This window comes from Mustelus asterias, chromosome 31, assembly GCF_964213995.1.
Source record: "Mustelus asterias chromosome 31, sMusAst1.hap1.1, whole genome shotgun sequence".
Lineage (NCBI taxonomy): Eukaryota > Metazoa > Chordata > Chondrichthyes > Carcharhiniformes > Triakidae > Mustelus > Mustelus asterias.
In genome coordinates this window covers 2,080,529-2,100,946 of record NC_135831.1, presented here as the reverse complement: position 1 = coordinate 2,100,946, position 20,418 = coordinate 2,080,529, and the positions used below count along the sequence as shown (strand labels likewise).

Sequence of the window (20,418 nt, the reverse complement as noted above, 5' to 3'; positions counted from 1 at the left end):
GAGGTAGCCTCCACCACTTCAGTGGGCAGAGAATTCCAGAGATTCACCACCCTCTGAGAGAAGAAGTTCCTCCTCAACTCTGTCCTAAACCGACCCCCCTTTATTTTGAGGCTGTGCCCTCTAGTTCTAGTGAAGTTGCCCCTCACGTCCCTTTTAAAGCTTTCCCCTCTCACCTTTACCCCTCTAGTTTTCAATTCCCTTCCCTGGGGTAAAAGACTGTGTGTTCATCCTGTCTATGAACCCTCATGATTTTATATACCTCAATAAGGTCACCCCCTCACTCTCCTACGCTCCAAGGAATAAAGTCCCAGCCTGGCCAACCGCTCCCTATAACTCAGGCCCATTAGTCCTGGCAACATCCTCGTAAATCCCGTTTGCACTCTTCCCAGTTTATCAATGCCTTTCCTACAACAGGGTGACCAAAAACTGTACACAATACTCCAAGTGTGGCCTCACCAACAACTTATACAACCGCAACAATGTCCCAACTCCTATACTGGGCGGCACGGTAGCACAGTGGTTAGCACTGCTGCTTCACAGCTCCAGGGTCCTGGGTTTGATTCCCGGCTTGGGTCACTGTCTGTGTGGAGTTTGCACATTCTCCTCGTGTCTGCGTGGGTTTCCTCCGGGTGCTCCGGTTTCCTCCCACAGTCCAAAGATGTGCGGGTTAGGTTGATTGGCCAGGTTAAAAATTGCCCCTTAGAGTCCTGGGATGCATAGGTTAGAGGGATTAGCGGGTAAATATGTGGGGGTAGGGCCTGGGTGGGATTGTGGTCGGTGCAGACTCGAAGGGCCGAATGGCCTCCTTCTGCACCGTAGGGTTTCTATGATTCTATGACTGAAGGAGGTGGAGATGCCGGTGTTGGACTGGGGTGAGGAACAGTAAGAAGTCTCACAAACACCAGGTTAAAGTCCAACAGATTTATTTGGAATCATGGGCTTTTGGCTCGCCGCTCCTCCTGTCACCTGATGAAGGAGCGGTGCTCCGAAAGCTCGTGATTCCCAAATAAACCCATTGGACTTTAACCTGGTGTTGTGAGACTTCTGACTGTACTCAAGTATAAATAGATACTTTACACAGAGGAAATGCACAGGAAACTCTTGGGTGCCACCACAGGCTCTCTCCCCCTCCCCCCTCGTACCCCCTCATTTCCTGAACCGTGCCTCCACAGGCATGCGCAGTAACAGTTTGTCAAGGTGCTTTGACACTCACCGTCAGGTAGGAGAGGTGATATTCCAGTAGCACTTGGGCGTTGATGAGATTCTCCTTAGTGCCAACGAACGTGAAGGGGACCATACCCTGTGGGACAGAGAAATAGGTTAAGCCAATACCACTCTCCCCTTCTCCAAGTTAGAGTCAGTTAACCAGTAATTGCAATTCAATGAAAAATTGCAGCGACTTCAACAATATAAGGGAAAAAAATATGCAACTGCCTTATAGGATAGGCCCCTTCCTCGTCAATACGTCTAGTCTGCCCAGGGCTGTACCACCTCCCATTATAAAATAACCTGCCGTCTTCTGATCCGACACTGTGAAGCTGTTTTGCTGCCTTTGGTGGGTGCCTCTGCCTTTACTCTTTGTGGCCCAAGTGTAGCCACTGCTTTTCTAATTATTGTCAAGTCTTCAACTATATCAAGGTCTTGTAACAAGTAAACGACATGAGGACCAGAGACAACTTTCTGTCTGGGCTAAACGGATCTTTTCTCTTATTGTTTCCTGGACTGTAGCGCATCACTGCGTAGCTCTGATTTAATGACAATGCGAGGCCAGTCTTCCTTAAGGCGTTGGATTCTCTCCTCCAGTTCACTTTGTAGAGTATCGCACACAAGCAGCTTCTCACCCACCCCCCTCCCCCCCGCCAGTGTTGGAAGCAATGCCCCACTGCCTCGAGACGTCTTCCCGACTGCCAGGAAACCTCTGAAGCACGCCAGGGCAAGGGCCTCGGCTGGCCAACAAAAAAGGCAGGGACCACCTTCCAGAAGCATCTGGCACCTTTACACAACCGTCACCTTTGAACCATAGAAAATTACAGCTCAGAAACAGGCCTTTTGGCCCTTCTTGTCTGTGCCGAACCATTTTTTGCCTAGTCCCACTGACCTGCACTTGGACCATATCCCTCCACACCCCTCTCATCCATGAACCCGTCCAAGTTTTTCTTAAATGTTAAAAGTGACCCCGCATTTACCACTTTATCCGGCAGCTCATTCCACACTCCCACCACTCTCTGCGTGAAGAAGCCCCCCCTAATATTCCCTTTAAACTTTTCTCCTTTCACCCTTAACCCATGCCCTCTGGTCTTTTTCTCCCCGCGCCTCAGCGGAAAAAGCCTGCTTGCATTCACTCTATCTATACCCATCAAAATCTTATACACCTCTATCAAATCTCCCCTCAATCTTCTACGCTCCAGGGAATAAAGTCCCAACCTATTCAATCTCTGCCATCTCAGCGGAATGCAGCCCGAGGGCCCACCTTGGGAGCGCTGGGCACTCCCGGGGAGGTGGTGACTGCAAAGTGTCGGCCTGGGCCCAGGGGAGGGCCCCGGCCCTCGGGTGGCCTGGGCCTGGGGTGGGGGGCAGGGTCCTCTGGCGACCCGGGGGTTGGGGGTGGCCAGACCTCCGGCGAGCTGGGTTTTGTCTCTATTCATTCGTGGGACATGGGCCAGCATTTATTGCCCATCCCTAGTTGCCCTTGGAGGGCAGTTGAGAGTCAACCGCATTGGCTGTGGCTCTGGAGACACATGTAGGCCAGACCGGATAAGGACGGCAGATTTCCTTCCCTAAAGGGACATGAGTGAACCAGATGGGTTTTTCCCACAATGATTTCATGGTCACAGCAGCTTTGTTAACCCCGGGTTACTCTGGGGGGGGCGGGGCGGGGGGGAACGGACAGACTACGGACGCTGGATAAGAGGTTTACTTGGGGTGGCGGGGGGGGAATATTTAAATACAGCATTACCACTCGAAGCAGAGCACTCACCTCCTCCCTGGGCAACCTCTTATCATTGTCACCTTCAATCCGGACCCTCACCACACCGGACTTGTCCACAATCTCTTGAATTACTTTTCCATTCTTGCCAATCACTTTGCCTGTATTTTATACAGAATGGTGTCAGTTAGCAAACATTAACTCTTTAGGAAAAACCGCAAGCATTTACATAGTTTAAAATATATATGTATATACACACACACAATCCCCGAGGGCTGTGCCCAGGTTGACTCAGTAAAAGGGGCAATTTAGGAGAGAGAGAGGGGGATCTCTGAAACTTCTCACATTCTCACAGGGTGAGACAGGGTAGATTCAGAAAGAATGTTCCCGATGGTGGGGGGAATCCAGAACTAGGGGTCACAGTTTGAGGATAAGGGATAAACCTTTTAGAACTGAGGTGAGGAGAAATTTCTTCACCCAGAGGGTGGTGAATGTGTGGAATTCACTACCACACAAAGTAGCTGAGGCCAAAACGTTGTGTGATTTCAGGAAGGAATTAGATATCACTCTTGGGGCTAAAGGGATCGAGGGATATGGGGGAAGGGGGATCAGGATATTGAATTCTATGATCAGCCATGATCAGAATGAATGGCGGAGCAGGCTCGAAGGGCCAAATGGCCTCCTCCTGCTTCTAGTTTCTATGACGACAGATAAACAGCATTAACCTGATTGTAGTCAAACCCCCAGCCGTCCCATGGAGCCTGTGTAGGATAAGCACATTACCGGTACTAAGGAAATTCGGCATGTCCGCGACGACTCTCACCAATTTCTACAGATGCACCATAGAAAGCATTCTTTCTGGGTGTATCACAGCTTGGTCTGGGGCTCCTGCTCTGCCCAAGTCCGCAAGGAACTACAAAGGGTCGGGAATGTAGCCCAATCCATCACGCAAACCATCGGGGAAAAAGATACAAAAGTCTGAGGTCACGTACCAACCGACTCAAGAACAGCTTCTTCCCTGCTGCCGTCAAACTTTTGAATGGACCTACCTCGCATTAAGTTGATCTTTCTCTACACCCTAGCTATGACTGTAACACTACATTCTCTGCACTCTCTCCTTCTCCCGTGTACTCTATGAACGGTATGCTTTGTCATATAGCGCGCAAGAAACAATACTTTCCATTAATATGATTTTGATTTGATTTATTATTGTCACATATATTAACATAGTGAAAAGTATTGTTTCTTGCGCGGTATGCAGACAAAGCATACCGTCCATAGAGAAGGAAAGGAGAGGGTGCAGAATGTAGTGTTACAGTCATAGCTAGGGTGTAGAGAAAGATCAACTTAATGCGAGGTAGGTCCATTCAAAGGTCTGAGGGCAGCAGGGAAGAAGCTGTTCTTGAGTCGGTTGGTTCGTGACCTCAGACTTTTGTATCTTTTTCCCGACGGAAGGAGGTGGAAGAGAGAATGTCCGGGGTGCGTGGGGTTCCTTGATTATGCTGCTTACTTTTCCAAGGCAGCGGGAAGTGTCTCCCAGTACATGTGCCAATAATAATTCAAGTCAATTAGTACAACAGAAAAGGACACCAATCAAGTGGACAAAACTTGTAGGTGGAGTCAGTTCAATATAGAATCCTTACAGTGCAAGAGGAGGCCATTCGGCCCATCGGGTCTGCACCGACCACAACCCAGGCCCTATTCCCACAACCCCACACATTTAGCCTGCCAACCCCCTGACACTAGGGGCAATTTAGCATGGCCAGTCAACCTAACCCGCACGTCTTTCGGACTGTGGGAGGAAACCCAGGCAGACACGGGGAGAACGCGCGGACTGCACACAGGCAGTGACACAAGCCGGGAATCGAACCCGGGTCCCTGGCGCTGTGAGGTAGCAGTGCTAACCGCTGTGTCACCGTGCCACCCGTGAAGATGTATGTGGCCACTTTGGAGTTAAGAGTGAACAATGTATTTCCGAGCATGGGAAGCTCGGACTAGTTGGGGGGGAAAAGAGAGATTTCGGGGTCCTCTAAGTACCCAAACAGCTAGCGGACAGGCAGCACATGAATATCAACAGGTTTGTGGAATCAGCTCCCTGAGACTGGGTATCAATTAGAACTGTCAAGATGGAGACTGATACGATTTTTGATGGCAAGGCGAAGGGGATTGAGGATTACGGAAGCGAGGAGAATAGACGGAGCTGCGATTGAATCGAATAGCGACAGGCTACATCGCTTCCCGCCATTTCTACGTTGCAGTGAGGCACTCTACTCGCAGGGAGTAACTTCGGGAAAATGAGTCTCCTGAGTTTGTGCAGCATGGAGAACAGAAGCAGAACAAAGTGACAGGACAACTCTGGCCCTTCCCGCAATATGCTGAAATGATCGTAGGGATTTATAAAATTCTAACAGGACTAGACAGGGTGGATGCAGGGAGGATGTCCCCGATGGTGGGGGGAGTCCAGAACCAGGGGGGGTCACAGTCTGAGGATTCGGGGTAGACCATTTAGGACGGAGGTGAGGAGACATTTCTTCACCCAGAGAGTGGTGAGCCTGTGGAATTCATTACCACAGGAAGTAGTTGATGCCCAAAACATTGAATGTATTCAAGAGGCGGCTGGATATCGCACTGGGGGGCGAACGGGATCAAAGGTTATGGGGAGAAAGCAGGATGAGGCTATTGAGTTGGATGATCAGCCATGATGGTGATGAATGGGGGAGCAGGCTCGAAGGGCCGAATGGCCTCCTCCTGCTCCTATCTTCTATGTTTCTATGTCTGCGCAATCCTTCAATTAATTTACAACCTTTCAATGGCCGTATTTAACGAGGCTTTGAATTATGACGAGGTGTTTTATTTGTATCAATTTGCTGCCGTGATGATCCCTCGATAAACCGGTTATCTACCTGTACGCACAGCTCAATGGTAATAAGACAAGAGACGCACGGTAGCTGCGGCAAAGAGCTGACCAAGGAGCAGGGCAACACTCACCAACCAGGCTGCGTGGCACTTGGACTGAGTTCTCGGAGAATTCCAGGTACCCTCGCGCCTGTTTGACTGCTTCCGGTGTCTGGGGAGAGAGAGAGAATCCTGTTATAGAGTCATAGAGTTTTACAGTATGGAAACAGGCCCTTCGGCCCTTGTCCATGCCGCCCTTTTTAAAAAAAAAACCCTAAGCTAATCCCAATTGCCCACATTTGCCCCATATCCCTCTATACCCATCGTACCCATGTAACTGTCTAAATGCTTTTTAAAACACAAAATTGTACCCACCTCTACTACTACCTCTGGCAGCTCGTTCCAGACACTCACCACCCTGTGTGTGAAATAATTGCCCCTCTGGACCCTTTTGTATCTCTCCCCTCTCACCTTAAACCTATGCCCTCTAGTTTTAGACTCCCCTACCTTTGGGAAAAGATATTGACTATCTAGCTGATCTGTGCCCCTCATTATTTTATAGACCTCTATAAGGTCACCCCTCAGTCTTCTACGCTCCAGGGAAAAATGTCCCAGTCTATTCAGCCTCTCCTTATAACTCAAACCATCAAGTCCCGGTAGCATCCTAGTAAATCTTTTCTGCACTCTTTCTAGTTTAATAATATCCTTTCTATAATAGGGTGACCAGAACTGCACACAGTATTCCAAGTGTGGCCTTACCAATGTCTTGTACAACTTCAACAAGACGTCCCAACTCCTGTATTCAATGTTCTGACCGATGAAACCAAGCATGCCGAATGCCTTCTTCACCACTCTGTCCACCTGTGACTCCACTTTCAAGGAGCTATGAACCTGTACCCCTAGATCTCTGTTCTGTAACTCTCCCCAAGGCCCTACCATTAACTGAGTAAGTCCTGCCCCGGTCCAATCTACCAAAATGCATCACCTCGCATTTGTCCAAATTAAACTCCACCTGCCATTCGTCAGCCCACTGGCCCAGTTGATTATTAAATTAATTAATCCCACTGCAACACTCGAAGCCGAGTGCCTCCAGATACCTTGACCAGACCCTCCCGTCAACTTGCTAAAGGAGCGTTGGATGTTTGGGGACTCTCCAGTTTGGATTTGTCCTGCTTATTGCCGACAGGACGTAACGTGGCAAGTTTCCACCGCGATGGGGTGGGCGCCAGTGCTGTAGCCAAACTGGGACAGCTCGGCTAGTTCTGGAGCACAAGTCCTCAAGCACTGCGGCCGGGACGTCGTGGTGGGGAGGGTGGATCTATCGGACGGCTTTATCAAAGGGCTGGCACGGGCAAAGTGGGCCGAGTGGCCTCCTTCTGCGCTGTTATTACTGAGTGATTCTATAACACAAACTGCATTTCTAATCTCCTGTGAACCTCTGCTATAATTTCATCTTGAACAATCCAAGGAAAGTCATGAACTGTGGCCGGCTTTCCTCCGATTAGCCGTGTAACGCCGCGACAGTGAATGAGCGCAGCCTTCCCGTCTCTCTCTCACCTCTCCGTATATCCGGAATGTGCAGGTGACTTCATCCAGTTCGATTGCCGTCACTCCGGGAACCTTCCTGGCCTGTTGAATATTGGCACCGTGTGTCCCGATCGCAAGACCCATCAAATCCTCTCGGACATTGAACTCCTCCTGGAAAGCAGCTGCCAGCTGCTTGGTGGTCTTGGGGAGGACGGGGGGGGGGGGGTCATCGGAGAGAGAGAGAGAAAAACCTTCAGCCAATTGATTTCACCTACGTCACACGCGCTGTTCGAATTCAGAACTGGGCAAACTGTTACGCAACACCTTCAACTTCTTTTAATTTCCCTTTGCTCTTCCTTCTTCCACTGGTCCCTCTGTCCACAGGTTACTCCCCACATCCAAATTACATTCCAGAACCTGACAAACAGCCCTCAAATCCTGGCAAGCAGGAGCCCAGGCAACTCAAGACCTGTGCACATAGAATCCCACAGTAAAGGAGGCGGCCATTGGGCCCATTGAGTCTGCACCGACCACAATCCCACCCAGGCCCTATCCCCATAATCCCACATATTTACCATGGCCAGTCCCCCTGACAGTAAGAAGTCTCACAACACCAGGTTAAAGTCCAACAGGTTTATTAGGGGCAATTTAGCACGGCCAATCCACCTAACCTACACATCTTTGGAGTGTGCCACCGTGTTCACCCTACCTTGGGCGGCACAGTGGTTAGCATCGCCACCACACAGTGCCAGGGACCTGGGTTCGATTCCCGGCTCGGGGTCACTGTCTGTGTGGAGTTTGCACATTCTCCCCGTGTCTGCGTGGGTTTCCTCCGGGTGCTCCGGTTTCCTCCCACAGTCTAAAGATGTGTGGATTATGGGGATTGGCCATGCTAAATTGCTCCTTAGTGTTAGGGTAAATGCATAGGGTTATGGGATAGGGCTGGGTGGGATTGTGGTTGGTGCAGACTCGATGGGCCGAATGGCCTCCTTCTGCATTGTAGGATTCTATGAATCTACAACATCTGCGCTCCTCCAATTCGGTCCCTTTTCTGATGTGGAGATGCCGGTGTTGGACTGGGTTAAGCACAGTAAGAAGTCTCACAACACCAGGTTAAAGTCCAACAGGTTTATTTGGTAGCAAATGCCATAAGCTTTCGGAGCACTGCTCCTTCGTCAGATGGAGTGGTCTCTGTGGTCCCTTTTCTGACAGCCAGGCCTTCAAACGGCCGGCTCTTAAGCTCCGGAATTCCCTCCGAAACATCTCAATTTCTCTTTGCAAGACCTCCCGCATTGAACACATTTCCGGTCAGGTCTCCCAATACCTCCTGATACAGCTGGGTATCAAGCTTTGGCAGGAGTAATGACACAGTGAGGATCTTTCACCGTGTCACAGGCGCCAGGTCAATGCAATGTGTACTTCCCCCCCCCCCCCCCCCGGCCGCAGATTTCTGCGCAAGTTTGATTTCGGTCGGAGACGCTGCCTGGGTAACGACAACCCACCGGTCGAGTGCCAGACCACTCGGGCTACAGGAAGCTGCAGCATAGGTTGAGAACCTCGGACCCCATGTCCCTGGCCCTCCAGCCAGCCTCGCTCACCTCGAGATGTTTGGTCGCCTCCTCATTTCGGGACATCAGCATCAGCTTGGTGCGAATACTGCGGAAGTGCATGTCGCTCAGCAAACCCGCCCGTTTAACTGTCGACTCATTAATGGACTGTAACGGACAGCAGAACGTTTAGTACTCTCAAATCCTCGGCAATTTATTTTTAAAATTCTCCCGCGTACGCCGCACAAAGCTTCTCTCCATTTCACGAAATAAAAAGATACGAAAGTCACGTACCGACCGACTCAAGAACAGCTTCTTCCCTGCTGCTGTCAGACTTTTGAATGGACCTACCTCGCATTAAGTTGATCTTTCTCTACACCCTATGACTGTAACACTACATTCTGCACCCTCTCCTTTCCTTCTCTATGAACGGTATGCTTTGTCTGTATAACGCGCAAGAAACCTGTCCTGGTTCCCCCCCCATGCCGACACTATAGTTAAGAAAGCCCCACCAACGCCTCTACTTTCTCAGAAGACTCAGGAAATTTGGCATGTCAGCTACGACTCTCACCAACTTTTACAGATGCGCCATAGAAAGCATTCTTTCTGGTTGTATCACAGCTTGGTCTGGGCTCCTGCTCTGCCCAAGACCGCAAGGAACTACAAAAGGATCGTGAATGTAGCCCAATCCATCACGCAAACCAACCTCCCATCCATTGACTCTGTCTACACTTCCCGCTGCCTCGGGGAAAAGCAGCCAGCATAATTCAGGACCCCCACGCACCCCGGACATTCTCTCTTCCACCTTCTTCCATCGGGAAAAAGATACAAAAGTCTGAGGTCACGTACCAACCGACTCAAGAACAGCTTCTTCCCTGCTGCTGTCAGACTTTTGAATGGACCTACCCTGCATTAAGCTAATCTTTCTCTCCACCCTAGCTGTGACTGTAACACTGCATTCTGCACTCTCTCCCTTCCTTCTCTATGAATGGTATGCTTTTTCTGTATAACGCGCAAGAAACAATACTTTTCACCGTATACTAACACGTGACAATAATCAAATATTTGTGGGGATGGAGATTGAGGCAAAGAACATCAGAGTGGCCCAAAGCTCTGCTCCCATCACAATTCACCAGCACCCAGTTATCGAACCTCTCCCACCCTCCACCCAGCACAGACAAAGAACAATACAGCACAGGAACAGGCCCTTCGGCCCTCCAAGCCCGCGCTGCTCCTTGGTCCAAACTAGACCATTCTTTTGTATCCCTCCATTCCCACTCCGTTCATGTGGCTATCTAGATAAGTCTTAAACGTTCCCAGTGTGTCCGCCTCCACCACCTTGCCCAGCAGCGCATTCCAGGCCCCCACCATCCTCTGTGTAAAATATGTCCTTCTGATATCCATGTTAAACCCCCCCCCCCGCCTCACCTTGAACCTATGACCCCTCGTGAACGTCACCACCGACCTGGGAAAAAGCTTCCCACCGTTCACCCTATCTATGCCTTTCATAATTTTATACACCTCTATTAGATCACCCTTCATCCTCTGTCTTTCCAGTGAGAACAACTCCAGTTTACCCAATCTCTCCTCATAACTAAGCCCTTCCATACCAGGCAACATCCTGGTAAACCTCCTCTGCGCTCTCTCTAAAGCCTCCACGTCCTTCTGGTAGTGTGGCGACCAGAACTGGGCGCAGTATTCCAAATGCGGCCGAACCAACGTTCTATACAACTGCAACATCAGACCCCAACTTTTATACTCTATGCCCCGTCCTATAAAGGCAAGCATGCCATATGCCTTCTTCACCACCTGTGACGTCACCTTCAAGGATCAGTGGAGTTGCACACCCAGGTCCCTCTGCGTATCTACACCCTTTATGGTTCTGCCATTTATCGTATAGCTCCCCCCTACGTTAGTTCTACCAAAATGCATCACTTCGCATTTTATCTGGATTGAACTCCATCTGCCATTTCTTTGCCCAAATTTCCAGCCTATCTATATCCTTCTGTAGCCTCTGACAATGCTCCTCACTATCTGCAAGTCGTCCGCAAACCTACTGATCATCCCAGTTACACCTTCTTCCAGATCGTTTATATAGACCTTCCCCATTGCTGTCGCTTCCACTAGTTCCTTTCGATACCCACTCTTGTTTAAAACCTGTTAAATCCCATAGACCCGAAACGTCAACTGTTTCTCTCTCTCTCTCGACAGATCCCACCCGACCCATAGCGTACTTTCACCATGTTGTGATTTTAGTTCCAGATCTTTGGCACATGGAGCATTTTGTACAGGCTCCTCTGGTTACGAGTGACAGGAAATCTATCACGGGGACACTCGGACAGTCCATTTCGCATCTGGATCAGATAGATTTAGTCACCGTTTTAAGTTGCGTCAGTCAGCATTGTTCCGCTTTGTGACCCGGCCGGTGTTATTTGGAGCGGCCGCGCTCACTCTCGCGCTGCTGCCCTCCCTCATCCTCCCGTCACACTGCTTCCCTCCGGCAAGCAAGGGGGCACACACACACCACACACACAATTATCTCCGACTGTCATATCTATAAAAGAAACACTGGCACAAATCCCAACCTGGCAACTCGGGAACTTAAATTAATGACGACATCTGAGTTAGCCTCAGTAATTATAACATGCTGCTGTGCAGAGGGACCTGGGGGTCCTTGTGCATGAGACGCAAAAACACAGTCTGCAGGTGCAACAGCTGATCAAGGCGGCAAATGGGATGTTGGCCTATATCGCAAGGGGGGATAGAATATAAAAGCAGAGATGTCTTGCTGCATCTGTACAGGGCATTGGTGAGGCCGCAGCTGGAATACTGTGTGCAGTATTGGTCCCCTTATATGCGGAAGGATATATTGGCCTTGGAGGGAGTGCAGAGAAGGTTCACCAGGTTGATACCGGAGATGAGGGGTGTTGATTATGAGGAGAGACTGAGCAGATTGGGTTTGTAGTTGGAATTTAGAAGACTGAGGGGGGGATCTTATAGAGACCTATAAGATAATGAAGGGGCTGGATAGGGTAGAGGTGGAGAGATTCTTTCCACTTAGAAAGGAAACCAGAACTAGAGGGCACAGCCTCAAAATAAAGGGGGGTCAGTTTAGGACAGAGTTGAGGAGGAACTTCTTCTCTCAGAGGGTGGTGAATCTCTGGAATTCTCTGCCCACTGAAGTGGTGGAGGCTACCTCGTTGAATATGTTTAAATCACGGATAGATGGATTCCTGATCGGTAAGGGAATTAGGGGTTATGGGGATCAGGCGGGTAAGTGGAACTGATCCACTTCAGATCAGCCATGATCTTGTTGAATGGCGGGGCAGGCTCGAGGGGCTAGATGGCCTACTCCTGCTCCTATTTCTTATGTTCTTATGGTGACCATGAAACTGGTAGATTGTCAGAAAAACCCATCTGGTTCACTAATGTCCCCTTTACTCGTTGGAGTTTAGAAGGATGAGGGGTGATCTTATAGAGACCTATAAGATAATGAAGGGGCTGGATAGGGTAGAGGTGGAGAGATTCTTTCCACTTAGAAGGGAAACCAGAACGAGAGGGCACAGCCTCAAAATAAGGGGGGGCCGGTTCAGAACAGAGTTGAGGAGGAACTTCTTCTCTCAGAGGGTAGTGAATCTCTGGAATTCTCTGCCCATTGAAGTGGTGGAGGCTTCCTCGTTGAATATGTTTAAATCACCGATAGATGGATTCCTGATCGGTAAGGGAATTGGGGGTTATGGGGAGCAGGCGGGTAAGTGGAACTGATTCGCTTCAGGTCAGCCATGATCTTGTTGAATGGCGGGGCAGGCTCGAAGGGCCAGATGGCCTACTCCTGCTCCTATTTCTTATGTTATGTTCTTTAGGGAAGGAAATCTGCCGTCCTTACCCGGTCTGGCCTACATGCGACTCCAGAGCCACAATCACACTTAAAATGCCCTCTGAAAGAGATCAGCAAGTAGCTCTACTGGAGGCAGTTAGGGATGGGTCACAAGCCTTGGCCTTACCAGCAACACCCATACGGTGCGAGTGAATACAAGCAGCAGGACAAATCACTACGTGAAGCCATCCAAATCACAACCGTTAACAGGCCCTCTGCGAATGGGAAAGCTCCCACAAATAAAAAGGAGGATAAAGCTTCCAGGCTGCTGAATGAATGACAGTGAAGAGCTGGCCAGAATGTTTATGAGGTGATTACACTTACCAGGAGGACGAGCTCGCCGCTGCTCTGGTTGTAGACGATGGAGTGCGCACCAACAGCCTTTTTGAACTCCTTATGAGCCTTCTCGTTTGCACAGCTGCAGAAAGGACCCACATTTATTTTGGGGCAAGGGGGGGGGAGAGAAGGAAGAGTAAATGTACAACAAAAGACTCCATAAGGAGCAGAATTAGGCCATTCGGCCCATCGAGTCTGCTCCGCCATTCAATGAGATCCGTGACTGATCTGATGCAATAAACCTCAACTCCACTTTCCCGCCTTATCCCCGTAACCCTCGGTTCCCTTAAAAATCTGTCTGTCACAGCCTTGAACATACTGAACGACCCAGCCTCTCCAGTGGGAAAGAATTCCACAGATTCACTCCCCTCAGAAAAGAAATTCCTCCTCATGTCTGTCTTAATTGTGATGTGGAGATGCCGGCGTTGGTCTGGGGGTAGTCACTGTAAGAAATCTCAACACCAGGTTAAAGTCCGGCAGGTTTGTTTGGTATCACGAGCTTTTGGAGCGCTGCCCCTTCATCAGGGTGAGTGGAACATTCTCCCCAGTGTCTCCACTCACCTGATGAAGGAGCAACGCTCCGAAAGCTCATGAGACCAAACAAACCTGTTGGACTTTAACCTGGTGTTGTGAAACATCTCACTGTGTCTTAATTGTGCGACCCCCTTTCTCCGAGATTGTGCCCTCTGGCCCTAGACTCTCCCACAAGGGGAAACAATCTCAGCATGTCAATCCGAGAATCCCAAATCACTTCCCATTTCGAGAGCATCTTTCACAATAGAATCATGGAAACCCGACAGTGCAGAGGTCGGCCCATCGAGTCTGCACTGACCACAATCCCACCCAGGCTTCATCCCCGTAACCCCACGTATGTACCCGACTAATTCCATCCCTCTAATCTACGCATCCCGGGACACTAAGGGGCAATTTAGAACAGCCAATGCACCGAACTCGTACATCTTTGAACTGTGGGAGGAAACCAGAACGCCCGGAGGAAAACCACACAAATACAGGGGAGAAGGTGCAAACTGCGCACAGATAGTGGCCCAATCCGGGAATCGAACCTGGGTCCCTGCAGCGGTGAGGCAGCAGCGCTAACGACTGTGTCACCCTGCTGCCCACTTCGTAAGTTCACAAGATATAGGAGCAGAATTAGGCTATTCGGCCCATCGATGCTGCACAGACCACAATTCCACACAGGCCCTACCCCGGTAACGCCTCATATTTATCCTGCTAATTCCCCCTGACACTAGAGTTAATTTAGCATGGCCAATCCCCCTAACCTGCACATCTTTGGACACTGAGGGGCAATTTAGCATGGCCAATCCACCTAACCTGCACATCTTTGGACACTAAGGGGCAATTTAGCATGGCCAATCCACCTAACCTGCACATCTTTGAACACTAAGGGACAATTTAGCATGGCCAATCCATCTAACCTGCACATCTTTCAGACTGTGGGAGGAAACCGGAGCACCCGGAGGAAAGCCACGCAGACACGGGGAGAACGTGCAGACTCCACACAGACAGTGACCCGAGGCCGGGAATCGAACCCGGGTCCCTGGCGCTGAGAGGCAGCAGTGCTAACCCACTGTGCCACCCCACGGGGGGGGGGGGAGCGATGCTTCAATCGTACAGAGTCTTGGTCAGACCCCCATGGGGAGTAACCGGGTTCAGTTGTGGGCACCACATCCCAGGAAAGATATATCGGAGGGGGCGCAGTGCAGAATGATCCTGGGTTTAAAACAAAAAGCTTAAATTGAGGCCAGATTATACTGGTAATTTTTTTGAGAATGGAAGATTAAAGGGCGAGGCTAATTAATGGAGTCCCCCCCCCTCAAGTGAGCAAGCTCGGGACAAACATACACAACCTTAAAATTAGAGGCAGGCCCTTTCGGGGTGACAGACGGGGAGGGAGGGAGGGAAGGGGAACTTTGAGGCTGGAATCGAAAATGCCAAATCAGATTGATTTTTGTCGGGCCGGGAGATTAAAGCTGATGGAACCAAGCTGGATAGATGGAGTTAAGATACAGATCAGCCACAGTCTAACTGAACCGAATAATTTTTGAATCCCAACTCCCTTGAGATAAAGGCCAATAATCTAGTAGCTTTTTGGATTACGTCTGGACCCTTGCGTTAGCTTTTGGAAATGTGTCTACCTCACAGACACGGCCATGGGCTCGAGGGGCCGACTGGACAGTTCCTATATTTCAAAATAATTTATCAGCAGACAGCTTATCTGTTGGCTCTCAAAGTGCACTGTACTGCTTACCCAATCCAAAGGCAAAGACCACCGCAGGTCCCCAACCCAATACACTCTGCTGAGCTGAAGGGTGGCACAGTGGGTTAGCAGCCTCACAGGGCCAGGGACCCGGGTTCGATTCCCGGCTTGGGTCACTGTCTGTGTAGAGTTTGCACGTTCTCCCCGTGTCTGCGTGGGTTTCCCTCCAGGTGCTCTGGCTTCCTCCCACACAGTAAGAAGTCTCACAACACCAGGTTAAAGTCCAACAGGTTTATTTGGTAGCAAATACCATAAGCTTTCGGAGCGCTGCCCCTTCGTCAGATGGAGTGGATATCTGCTCTCAAACAGTGCAAACAGACACAGAAATCAAGTTACAGAATACTGATTAGAATGTGAATCCCTACAGCCAGCCAGGTCTTAAAGACAGCTTAAAGACAGCTGTTCTGTCTGGAGACAATACACATTTCTTTAACCTGTGTTGAATGCTCCCTCCACCCACATTGTCTGTACCTTTAAGACCTGGCTGGCTGTAGAGATTTGCATTCTAATTAGTATTCTGTAACTTGATTTCTGTGTCTGTTTGCACTGTTTGAGAGCAGATATCCACTCCATCTGATGAAGGGGCAGCGCTCTGAAAGTTTATGGTATTTGCTACCAAATAAACCTGTTGGACTTTAACCTGGTGTTGTGAGACTTCTTACTGTGTTTACCCCAGTCCAACGCCGACATCTCCACATCATTCCTCCCACACTCCAGAGATTGCGGGTCAGGTGGATTGGCCATGCTGAATTGCCCTGGAGCGTAGGGGCACCAGCTCGGGTAAACGCATGGGGTTATAGGGATAGCCACAGTAAGAAGTTTAACAACACCAGGTTAAAGTCCAACAGGTTTATTTGGTAGCAAAAGCCACACAAGCTTTCGGAGCCTTAAGCTCCTTCTTCAGGCGAGTGGGAATTCTGTTCACAAACAGGGCATATAAAGACACAAACTCAATTTACAGAATAATGGTTGGAATGCGAACGACGGCGCAGAGTCGCTGAGCAGAAACTGATAGCCAAGTTCTGCAGACACGAGGACGGCCTCAACCGGGATATTGGGTTCATGTCACACTATCTGTAATCCCCACAGCTTGCCTGGATCTGCAGAGTCTCACTGGTTGTCCTGTCTGGAGACAAGACACATCTCTTTAACCTGTCTTAATGCTCTCTCCACTCACATTGTCTGTACCTTAAAGACTTGATTAGCTGTAAGTAGTCGCATTCCAACCATTATTCTGTAAATTGAGTCTGTGTCTTTATATGCCCTGTTTGTGAACAGAATTCCCACTCACCTGAAGAAGGGGTTTGGAGCTCAGAAAGCTTGTGTGGCTTTTGCTACCAAATAAACCTGTTGGACTTTAACCTGGTGTTGTTAAACTTCTTACTGTGTTTACCCCAGTCCAACACCGCCGGCATCTCCACGTTATGGGGATAGGACATGGGTGGGATTGTGGATGGTGCAGACTCGATGGGCCGAATGGCCTCCTTCTGCACTGTAGAATTCTATACTACAACCGTAAAAAAGGATAACATTTCTGCGACCCATCCCACCACCCATCAGGCAATGATTCGGGACAGCTTAAATTACAGAAAGCAATCTACAGAGCCATTGTTCCGCACAGTCGGACCGTACTTGCTTTGGCATCTGAATATCACCCGATTCCGCTGATGGATATTTCAAAAAAGGGGCAGGGGGTTAGGATTGGGGACAAAAGCTTCAAACAAGACTCACGCTTCTTTAAGGTCCTCCGGTACTGGGATGGTGTGTTTGTGGAACATAGTCTTGGTGGCAGTCTCGTTGGGATTGACAGGACGAAGTCTCTCCATCGTGACAATCTCATTATACGTAGCGTCACAGGCAGCGTACTCGATCACGTAGAACTGAAACAATAAGAACAGCAACCCTCACTCACACTCGACAACCCCAGGGTGTAAGCTCACCTCACATCACCCCCGACCAGCCGTGAACGCCCAGTGCTAAAAGCAATCCTCCAAACTGCCCGTGCCAGATGGCGAAAGGTACAAGGCAGTCTGGAGAGGGTGGCCTCTTTAGATTAAAGGCCGAGTATCCAAACTCAAAGTCTTGTTGTTGGTATACACACATTCTCTCCCCATCTCATCTGTATGGTAGACATGACCACGTTAATCTTGCAGCAACAATAATCTCTCCCTCAATGTCAACAAAACGAAGGAGATCGTCATCGACTTCAGGAAGCGTAAAGGAGAACATGCCCCTGTCTACATCAATGGGGACAAAGTCGAGAGCTTCAAGGTTTTAGGTGTCCTGGTCCCCCCCATGCTGCCACTATAGTTAAGGCGGCCCACCAACTTTCTCAGAAGACGAAAGAAATTTGGAATGTCAGCTACGACTCTCACCAACTTTTACAGATGCTCCATAGAAAGCATTCTTTCTGGGTGTATCACAGCTTGGTCTGGGGCTCCTGCTCTGCCCAAGACCGCAAGGAACTACGAAAGGTCGTGAATGTAGCCCAATCCATCACGCAAACCAGCCTCCCATCCATTGACTCTGTCTACACTTCCCGCTGCCTCGGGAAAAGCAGTCAGCATAATTAAGGACCCCACGCACTCCCGGACATTCTTTTTTCCATCTTCTTCTGTCGATGGAAAAGTGCGAGGTCACGCACCGACCGACTCAAGAACAGCTTCTTCCCTGCTGCCATCAGACTTTTGAATGGACCTACCGCGCATTAAGCTGATCTTTCTCTACATCCTAGCTATGACTGTAACACTACATTCTGCACCCTCTCCTTTCCTTCTCTATGAACGGTATGCTTTGTCTGTATAGGGCGCAAGAAACAATACTTTTCACTGCATGTTAATACATGTGACAATAATAAATCAAATCAACACAACTGATATACAAGTGGAGGGCATCAACTGAGGAGACTCTAACTGACACTGTGGCCGGGTTTGGAGTACGCGCCTGTCATGTTTGACTTTAAGAAAACAGAAGACTGAATAAAGAATGACCAGGGTGAGGTTAGGGCCGGTCAAGGACAGTAGTGGGAACTTGTGTATGGAGTCAGTAGAGATAGGCGAGGTGATGAATGAATACTTTTCTTCAGTGTTCACCAAGGAGAGGGGCCATGTTTTTCAGGAAGAGAAGGTGTTACAGGCTAATAGGCTGGAGGAAATAGATGTTCGGAGGGAGGATGTATTGGCAGTTTTGAATAAACTGAAGGTCGATAAGTCCCCTGGGCCTGATGAAATGTATCCTAGGATTCTGTGGGAGGCAAGGGATGAGATTGCAGAGCCTTTGGCGTTGATCTTTGGGTCCTCGCTGTCCACGGGGATGGTGCCAGAGGACTGGAGAATGGCGAATGTTGTTCCTCTGTTTAAGAAAGGGAATAGAAATGACCCTGGTAATTATAGACCGGTTAGTCTTACTTCGGTGGTTGGTAAATTGATGGAAAGGGTCCTTAGGGATGGGATTTACGACCATTTAGAAAGATGCGGATTAATCCGAGATAGTCAGCACGGATTCGTGAAGGGCAAGTCGTGCCTCACAAATTTGATAGAATTTTTTGAGGAGGTAACTAAGTGTGTTGATGAAGGTAGGGCAGTTGATGTCATATACATGGATTTTAGTAAGGCGTTTGATAAGGTCCCCCATGGTCGGCTTATGATGAAAGTAAGGAGGTGTGGGATAGAGGGAAAGTTGGCCGATTGGATAGGTAACTGGCTGTCTGACCGAAGACAGAGGGTGGTGGTCGATGGAAAATTTTCGGATTGGAGGCAGGTTGCTAGCGGTGTGCCGCAGGGATCAGTGCTTGGTCCTCTGCTCTTTGTGATTTTTATTAATGACTTAGAGGAGGGGGCTGAAGGGTGGATCAGTAAATTTGCTGATGACACCAAGATTGGTGGAGTAGTGGATGAGGTGGAGGGCTGTTGTAGGCTGCAAAGAGACATAGATAGGATGCAAAGCTGGGCTGAAAAATGGCAAATGGAGTTTAACCCTGATAAATGTGAGGTGATTCATTTTGGTAGGACAAATTTAAATGTGGATTACAGGGTCAAAGGTAGGGTTCTGAAGACTGTGGAGGAACAGAGAGATCTTGGGGTCCATATCCACAGATCTCTAAAGGTTGCCACTCAAGTGGATAGAGCTGTGAAGAAGGCCTATAGTGTGTTAGCTTTTATTAACAGGGGGTTGGAGTTTAAGAGCCGTGGGGTTATGCTGCAACTGTACAGGACTTTGGTGAGACCACATTTGGAATATTGTGTGCAGTTCTGGTCACCTCAATATAAGAAGGATGTGGAAGCGCTGGAAAGAGTGCAGAGGAGATTTACCAGGATGCTGCCTGGTTTGGAGGGTAGGTCATATGAGGAAAGGTTGAGGGAGCTGGGGCTGTTCTCTCTGGAGCGGAGGAGGCTGAGGGGAGACTTAATAGAGGTGTATAAAATGACGAAGGGGATAGATAGAGTGAACATTCAAAGACTATTTCCTCGGGTGGATGGAGCTATTACAAGGGGGCATAACTATAGGGTTCGTGGTGGGAGATACAGGACGGATATCAGAGGTAGGTTCTTTACGCAGAGAGTGGTTGGGGTGTGGAATGGACTGCCTGCAGTGATAGTGGAGTCAGACACTTTAGAAACATTTAAGCGGTTATTGGATAGGCACATGGAGCACACCAGGATGATAGGGAGTGGGATAGCTTGATCTTGGTTTCAGATAAAGCACGGCACAACATCGTGGGCCGAAGGGCCTGTTCTGTGCTGTACTGTTCTATGTTCTAAAGGCTGGTGGTATCCATCCTTCATCAACTGGCTTCCCGGAATAGAACGCACCAAACCAAGTGTTTTAGAAAATTCTTAACATTTGACACACTCGCGCGCACTCACACTCTCACACACTCTCACACACTCTCACACACTCTCACACACTCTCACACACTCTCACACACTCTCACACACTCTCACACACTCTCACACACTCTCACACACTCTCACACACTCTCACACACTCTCACACACTCTCACACACTCTCACACACTCTCACACACTC

The 20,418-nt window shown here is 49.3% G+C and overlaps 1 protein-coding gene across 2 annotated transcripts in view; it reads right to left on the bottom strand.

Annotated features, from left to right (window-relative positions):
- Window positions 1–20,418, bottom strand: part of LOC144481700 (RNA-binding protein FXR1-like) — a 64,012-nt gene that overhangs the window by 23,850 nt on the left and 19,744 nt on the right. For both annotated transcript variants that reach the window (XM_078200842.1, XM_078200841.1), the window contains exons 4-10: window positions 17,121–17,269; window positions 13,097–13,190; window positions 8,947–9,063; window positions 7,379–7,549; window positions 5,915–5,993; window positions 2,978–3,087; window positions 1,214–1,300 (exon numbers count right to left, since the gene is read on the bottom strand). In XM_078200842.1, the coding sequence (XP_078056968.1) occupies window positions 1,214–1,300; window positions 2,978–3,087; window positions 5,915–5,993; window positions 7,379–7,549; window positions 8,947–9,063; window positions 13,097–13,190; window positions 17,121–17,269 (807 nt within the window). The remainder of the gene's footprint in view (window positions 1–1,213; window positions 1,301–2,977; window positions 3,088–5,914; window positions 5,994–7,378; window positions 7,550–8,946; window positions 9,064–13,096; window positions 13,191–17,120; window positions 17,270–20,418) is intronic.